At 40.1% G+C, this 7,735-nt stretch overlaps 1 protein-coding gene across 2 annotated transcripts; it reads left to right on the forward strand.

Annotated features, from left to right (window-relative positions):
• The first annotated feature begins 10 nt into the window (after positions 1-10).
• Positions 11-6,510, forward strand: as3mt (arsenite methyltransferase). 2 transcript variants are annotated; one of them, XM_076982581.1, is made up of 11 exons: positions 11-181; positions 425-461; positions 780-907; positions 1,188-1,338; positions 1,888-2,024; positions 2,360-2,429; positions 2,513-2,594; positions 2,743-2,874; positions 3,062-3,204; positions 4,076-4,207; positions 6,371-6,510. In XM_076982581.1, the coding sequence occupies exons 1-11, from the start codon at positions 159-161 to the stop codon at positions 6,473-6,475; spliced, it is 1,140 nt and encodes a 379-aa protein (XP_076838696.1). In that variant the 5' UTR covers positions 11-158; the 3' UTR covers positions 6,476-6,510. The 2 variants fall into 2 exon arrangements, with proteins under 2 accessions (XP_076838696.1, XP_076838697.1); XM_076982582.1 differs by lacking the exon at positions 425-461.
• The last annotated feature ends 1,225 nt before the right edge of the window (positions 6,511-7,735 follow it).

Raw genomic sequence — 7,735 nt, forward strand, 5'->3', positions numbered from 1 at the left:
TTGTTGAACTTTGGCCTCTAGTTATACAAGAACGCGCACATTGGGAATGTAGTACAAGCCAGCTCATGGCGTCCTGTCATTTGTACAAATCTGTCTTGACCACAGACAAACAAATATTATAAAAATACATCGCCTTTAAAAATTCTCAACGATGTACCATGGCGGACACAACACTTTGCAGGTAAGCTAAACTAATATGTAGACAGGCTAGTGGATATCATGTTTATAAAAAATATCTTGACGAGTTCCTTACGACTTGACGCGTGTAATTTTTTGCGGATAACCGTCTGCCTCGTGATACATGATTATGAGATGGCAAATACAAACATCTCTGCTTCCTTGTAAGTCTTCGTCGATAACCACATTTACCTAAAATCCAGGAAGCTGCAAAAGTGATTGTGTTTTCAATTACTTTTTCCCGCAGTAAACAGACTGACATAGCTGTTCGTGACGACGTCAAGGTAGGGCGTTATTTTGGCTCCGAATGCTAGTAGAAGCGAAAAGTATTCCATAACAACGCCCGAAAACCTCGTTACCCTCTTTAAACAACATACGCTAGACGACGTATATAAGAGATGGGTGATGTGGCGTATTTCCATTATTGAAAATATATATATGGCAGAACATTGGAGGAACTGAAAATACTAGGATTTTCAGGAGTAGCCTACAACATAACAAGTAGGCCATGTTATATACAAAAAAAAAACACGGCATTGGCTTGCGTTAATTAAAACCTAATCCTTTGTGCTATGTGGTATACATTTATTTGATTTTTACAGGATTATTATGGTAAAATACTGACCAAGACCTCTGATCTAAAGACCAACGCGTGTGTCCCTTGTGCCAAGCCCGTGCAAGACTACATCCGCAAAGCTCTAGATGAAGTGCACCCGGATGTCACAGCGAAGTAATTCCTCTCCTATAAGCCTATCCATTCAAAATCAAGCAGTATTTCAGATGACATGCCTGCAGTTAAAACTGAGTAAAATAAGACTTGTCATGTTGGATTTAATTACTTTATAAGTAACTTCATTGCATGCATGATCCGTGGGGTAGCCCAAATGCTCCTTTATATGTTCTATATTTTCAGAGAAGAAAGAAAACCATTATGCACTTTTGCAAGCCTTAAATGCCTGTCGTTTGGCTCCCTCTGCCGGTCGTCTAAGTAATGACACTTTTGCTCTTAGGTACTATGGCTGTGGGCTGGTGATTCCCGAGTGTGTGGAGGGCTGTAGGGTGCTGGACCTGGGTTGCGGTAGCGGACGGGACTGTTATGTGCTCAGCCGTCTGGTGGGGGAGAGTGGACACGTCACTGGAATTGACATGACAGAGGAACAGGTTGACAACACTGGTTACACGGGTTCACAACCTTTTTCTTATGTATTTCTGCACACTGGATCAAACAGCCAACTGGGTTTACTTTTTTGGGGGGATTTAAATTTTAACTTGCTTTTTTTTTACTGATATGTAGTGTTTCACGGATAATTCTGAAGATGTTCCAAATCTACATACTGAGAGTAAATTAACACGATTACAATAATAATACTTCATGTTTACTGAGAAAAGCAATGGTGCTGGTGAATCACATTATAAAATCCTTCAGTCATGATGTAGATTTACAGCATGAAAGGAAGAAACACAGTACGATACTCAGTATGTTCATCATGATCTTATTTTCATACATGTCATGTATAAACAAACAACCCACATATATTTGGTAAACTTTTATCACCTTTTACATGTGTACATGTATACAGCAAATCCAGTTCCCATGACCTTGTATTAACTTTAACAGGTCTTATAAAACCAGAATGGTGTAAATATGGTCTCTGAACTGCCATACTCTCCATTCTATGACCTTACTAACCTTGGATGTCTGTCTCACAGCTTAAGGTTGCACAGAAGTACATAGACTACCACATGCAGAGATTTGGTTATAAAAAGCCTAATGTGGACTTTATTCAAGGGTACATTGAGACCTTGAGAGAAGCAGGACTGGAAGAGGAGTCTTATGACATAATAATGTGAGCCTTTTAAGCACAGAAATATATGCATATGAATATACCATAGGTACAACGAGTAATGTGAAGGCAAAAACAAACATGCAAACAAAAAAAATATATATTCATATCATTCAAATGATGCTAATGACATTATTGTAACATGTTAGCATTATTGGAGTTTAGTGTTATGTTCCAGTTGGGGTTTATTTTATTATATAAAATTAAGATTGAATTGGTCAGGTGCATTTGACTCTCTGACCAGTAATACCCAGTATAGTGACTTTTTAATTGGATGTATTCTAATTTACTTTCATATTAGTATATAACATTTTTTTATTTTATATTTTGATCAACAGATCAAATTGTGTGGTGAACCTTTCCCCAGACAAGACTAGTGTTCTGAGAGAGGCCTACCGTGTCCTAAAGGTACTCCCATAACAGCAAACACATCCTGTAATTATTGGGTAACATTTTAGGAAAAATGACTGTGGTGCCTCGGTTGTGTTCAGGATGGAGGAGAGCTATATTTCAGTGATGTTTACAGCAATGCCAGAATCTCAGAATCCCTCAGGGCTGACAAAGTGTTGTGGGGTAAGAGTAAAATGTCGTTGTAAACCACAAATAATCTGTTGGATTGTCCTTACGGGTCCTTATGGGTATGGTGAATGTAACACAGACAGAATGTTGGAGTAAGAAGAACCTAATGGTGTAGTGAGCAAGTTTTGTATATCTTATGCAGGTGAGTGTTTGGGTGGAGCAATGTGGTGGGAAGACCTCATTCGATTGGCTGAGGATGTTGGGTTTACTGTACCCCGATTGGTTTCTGCCAACATCATTTCTATAGGCAACGAGCAACTAGAGAAGCTTCTAGGTAAGGTTAGAGTAACTGTATCTTTCTTGGTATTCTAACTATTATATGGTGTTATGTATGTGGTTTTTTGCTTTATATTACTAGAGTTTCAGTGGAGCGCAAATATAATTTGTTATCTAGTTCCACTTTCTAAGGTTTTTCTTACATTAAACTTCAAATTGCCTCACATGATGTAAATTACATTTAGGTGACTACACATTTGCCTCTGCCACATATCGTCTATTCAAACAGCCAAAAGGTTCTGAGAAGAAGCGGTGTCTTGTCATGTATGATGGCAACATTTTGGGCTCAGAAGAGAAATTTGAGTTTGATGCTAAATATACTTTTAAGGTATGTATTAAATTCCTCAACATGATTCAATACATTAAAGGTCAAATTATTTGAAATAATGATTTGCTCCCAAACTCCAAGTTCATTTCAATGTGAGAACATTCTATTGGTCATTTTTATATTTATCATGCTGCAGTAATCTGACACACTGCAGCGTGCACACTTACTTCATACCTGTCTGGAGAATTTAATATTTCAATATTTCACCTTTAGGTTGACAAAATATATCTTCATGTATGAGCTACATTATTGGAAACTCCATATTAATTACCATTACAACCACAAATGTCTCTCAGAATAGCCTCAAGTCTTGGTGGTATGAATGCTGGAAACACCTTCAATCCATGTTGACATTATTGCATCTGTTAATGAATTCAGAGTTATCAGTGGCACTTTCAGTCACATCATATGAAGAAAGGACCCATATGATTGTAAAGCTGCTTTGTGACAACGTGTGTTGTGAAAAGCGCTATATAAATAAATTTGACTTTGACATTTGACATCACAAAGGTACAATGTCACCATTGTCATGGTGATGGAAAATGTTTGAGATGACTTGTGCTGTGTGTACATATCATGCTGTAATATGGGTAAATTGTGGTCAATGAGAGATGCACAGGGTCAGCAACAGTACTTAGGTTGTGGCATTCAAACAATGCTTTACTGGCTCAGGCTTACACCATCACCAGCATCCTGAAGTGTGGAGGTGAGACAGGTTGTGTCTGTGTGTTTTACCAGGTTAAGCTAGGCATCTGAGAAATGGTAGATATTGGGATTAATCAATGCAGGCTGTGTTCTTTCGGTCTTCAACTGTCGATCTTCATGGGTGGGCAGCAAACCATGCAGTGCTGTCCTGTGTAAATCTCTGCAGGTGAATGAGGTGATGGAGGTGGATGGGGATGTGGCCAACATCTTGAAGAGCTCCAGGTTTGCAGACGAGTTCACATTCCAGCCTCAGCCAACAAGCGGTGCAGCGTGTGGAAGGCGTGGGGGTGAACCTGAGGTTCGTGCTGCATTGTGAGCTCAGTCTGATTACGTCTGAGGGGGGGTGTATCCAGGCTGAGTCTGCTGTTACCCCATTTCCCTTATTCAGATGTCACAATGAGGCATAATCCAGGATGGGACTATGGAAGATCAAAGTTCTCTAAAGTGATAATAGAAAAACTTGATGTGAAAACATGATGCAGGAAACATGGTCATAAACACAGTCCAGCTTGCCCAGAAAGATGATATAACACAATTATTCATAAGACATAAAGCAGTATAAACATCTTTTATAAGACAGAAGCTAAAATTATTTTTTTCCCAAAACACTTGTTGGATCTGAGCACAACAACTGCCACAAGGCAGGACAGTGCTTTTACAAGGTTGTACAGGTTTGTTGCAGTGGAGCTCCCTAAAGCAGTAAGGTGTTGCCCAATCTAATACAGTTCAACCTAATATCTAAAATATCTAATAGAAGCTGGCTGTGGAAAAATCACCTGCAATGGAAAAGCTTCTTAAATAAAGAGTACGCAAAAAGGCATAGTTGATTGAATAGATCTAGTTGAGTACATGAACAGATTGGGTGAAAAAGGTCTTGCTGGCAGGGTCTATTGATAAAAGTGGTGTATTAACAATTATCACAAATCTTTAAATGCTGGATATTGTTAATGTTAAAATATTTTGATGTATAAAAAAAAACTCATCTAGTCCTGAATTCCATGGTGCATGAAGCACGCATCTTGAGTTATTAGAAAACCAAAAACCTATTACACCCTGGCAGTTGCCTGTGTATGCCCAATTTTGCTAGCTTAGTTGTGTCTGTCCATGAGGACGGGAGTTCGTTATAGCCAAACTCGCACGGCACAAAGCACAACATGCAGACGTGCAAGGACAGACAGCTGCTTCATTGCCCGGCGCTGCGGCTATGCTAATAACCTTCGACGAGCGCCGCCTTTTCAGAATTGCTCATGGTCACTCAGCCCAGACACAAGAAGAAGTGACTGTTTGGAGTGTGGGCCTATTTATAACTACACAAATACATGTTCAGCCTTCAGAGCAGCAAACAAAGTGTCTGTCCTCAGATTATGGCAGGGCTCACCTAGGGATGTGGCTATTTTATTCGATACCCTTAGACAAAAAAAAGCATAATGTAGGTGTCTAAAATGGAAGCTATGAGCTTTCTGAGCATCAAACTTTGGAAACATCCAACATAGCCAAATATCCGTTGCATTCCCGCCCCTCACAAAGACATGTCATTAGTCATGGTCATTTACTCATAACCAAAAGCTGAATGAATGAAGAGGCGTATGAGATTTGTTTTGTGCATAACACATAAAGAACGCAGGAGTGTGTGGGCAGGAACTAGACCTTACAGTGACGAGACCGTGTATAGAGAAACGCTACACACTACAACAGAGTGCAACAGGCAGTTAATTCTGGGCCACTCCTCTGTGGTGGTGAGGCTCCACTGGACGTTGGCAGATGCTTGTTGAATATTTGGATGCTGATGAAGGCTGCCATGGGTTTCTATTGACTGTGTTATTAACTTCCACGATTTTGTCTTTGTTTGCCCCCATACGACTCGAGGAAACAGAACATTGCCGCGCGGAGCAGCGCCGCCGTGGTTTTATGGCTGTTGGCTCTTTGATAGGAGCCGCTGGGCCGTGGCACGCTGTGTTTAATCTCGCCAACGAGATAAACAGTGGCAGATGAACAGCAATCTCGCTTTCCTCACTATAGAAGTTTCATCAGTGTACATATCCCGTGTTTTTCCTTTAAATGATAAATGAGCAAGTACTCCACACAGACACACACAAACCCTATTCCTGGTTCTACCACCATTGAGAACACACCCTGAAATCTAGAACGTCATTGTTCTCAGATGGCCATAATACATTCAACTTTGAAGTAAGTTTAGATTTGTAGAATCGTGCAAGCTTGATTACCAATTCTAAATCTGTTCTCCTGTTTTGAAAGGACAGGGGAAAGATAAGCTCATATACAGGAAGCTGTCTCTATCAAACCATGTACCCAGTTGTTGGTGCTCATTCACTGGGGTTCCACTGCAGTGTAGGACTGCTTATTTCAGGACTGTTCAATTGTTGTTGTCCATTACCTGGACACAGAAGGCTTGGCGGTACGTATTTGATCCATTGACAAATGATCTGTGGTCTCTCCTTAGGTTGTACCTCTGGATCCATTTCAACTGGCACAGCAGTTTGAAAGCATCAGTGTGTCTTCATCCACAGGGGGGTGCTGTGGTTCCCAGGAGTCATGCTGCAAGTGAAAGAATAAAAATACCACAGGACAGTTACTAATCTATTACCTTTGTCAGTCTGTATTATTGCTCACCATGTAATGTGTAACTACGCAAATGTGTTCTATGATTTGGTAATAGAACACTCATATAATATTAGTATAAAACGAATTATTGTCCACATCATTATCACTAGAATTGTCATATGAGAAAAAAAAACAAAACATTTGCTGTCAGCTTTGTTTTCACAGTAAAAATGCAGTAGCTCACATAGCACATAGTCCTTCATCCATATCAGCATGCTCGTGACATTAAAGAGTAGAGCATCAGTGCCTTCATTCTTGAGGGATGGGTAAGGCTGGAAACGGATCCACATCAGATGCGAAGTTGTCGGACGTGAGTTGTAATGTAATAACCGTGCAAGTACACACTTACTCTGAACAGGTGAGCAGGGGTGCCCGCTGCCCTGAACCGCAGACGTGAGGCCCCAGCAGCACTTGGTCTCCTGGTGGTATCTATTGGGACACAACGCACCTGCAGTGCGTTTTGAAAGGCAACACGAGGGAGGACACATATACATCTGCCGTTCCGCAGCAGAAAGTTTAGGCCAAGGAATAGGGTTGTTGGGTAGGATTATTATGGAACATTGTTATTGTTACGCAGTGTTTCACACAGCTGCTGTCCACCAGACCCTGACAAAGACCAATCATAAAACCCAGTCATCATTCAGTTAAAAGCTGGAGGGGGCCACATTTCTGCAGGTGTCCTGTGTTTGCTAGAGAACTCCTCAAAGACCATCTGTTGCTGCTCTGATAGTGTGATTTAATCCTACATATAGGCAACACAAATAATGACAATTAGGAGAGTGTCATTTGTGTTTAGCTGATGGTTGATCGCATACATTGGTGTTTGTTGTGGTGAGATCTTTTTAACTGTTTAACATGTAGTACTTTTCAGTGCTGATTTCAGTGTAAATGCATCACAGGTAGCTCCTTATCTTTATTTGAATAGGTTTTATCACATGGAGTTTCCTGGGAGCTGTATTTGTTTCTAAGGAAGAATTTGTGGTCTCCATTTAAGAGAAAGCCTACTATTTCAGGTTAAATGAATATGTCAAATAAATAAATAAATCTCCATTCCTAATATTACACCGGCTTGAAGGCCTGCTTTTAAAGAATTTCATCCAAATGTTGCGTGTAATTGTTTGGAAATTTTCTCATAACATTAACTCTTCCAGGAAAAAAAATAAAAATTAAAATGCAATACTGTGTCGCCATCATGTAATTTTAT

The sequence above is a fragment of the Brachyhypopomus gauderio genome, chromosome 20 (genome assembly GCF_052324685.1).
Source record: "Brachyhypopomus gauderio isolate BG-103 chromosome 20, BGAUD_0.2, whole genome shotgun sequence".
NCBI classification, from domain to species: Eukaryota; Metazoa; Chordata; class Actinopteri; order Gymnotiformes; family Hypopomidae; genus Brachyhypopomus; species Brachyhypopomus gauderio.

Bases quoted from the DNA above. Each gene is read 5' to 3' on its own strand.
- as3mt (XM_076982581.1), top strand. From the start codon at position 159: ATGGCGGACACAACACTTTGCAG. The intron at 2,430-2,512 runs GTACTCCCATAA...GGTTGTGTTCAG, and splicing joins AGGCCTACCGTGTCCTAAAG to GATGGAGGAGAGCTATATTT. The intron at 2,595-2,742 runs GTAAGAGTAAAA...TATCTTATGCAG, and splicing joins GGCTGACAAAGTGTTGTGGG to GTGAGTGTTTGGGTGGAGCA.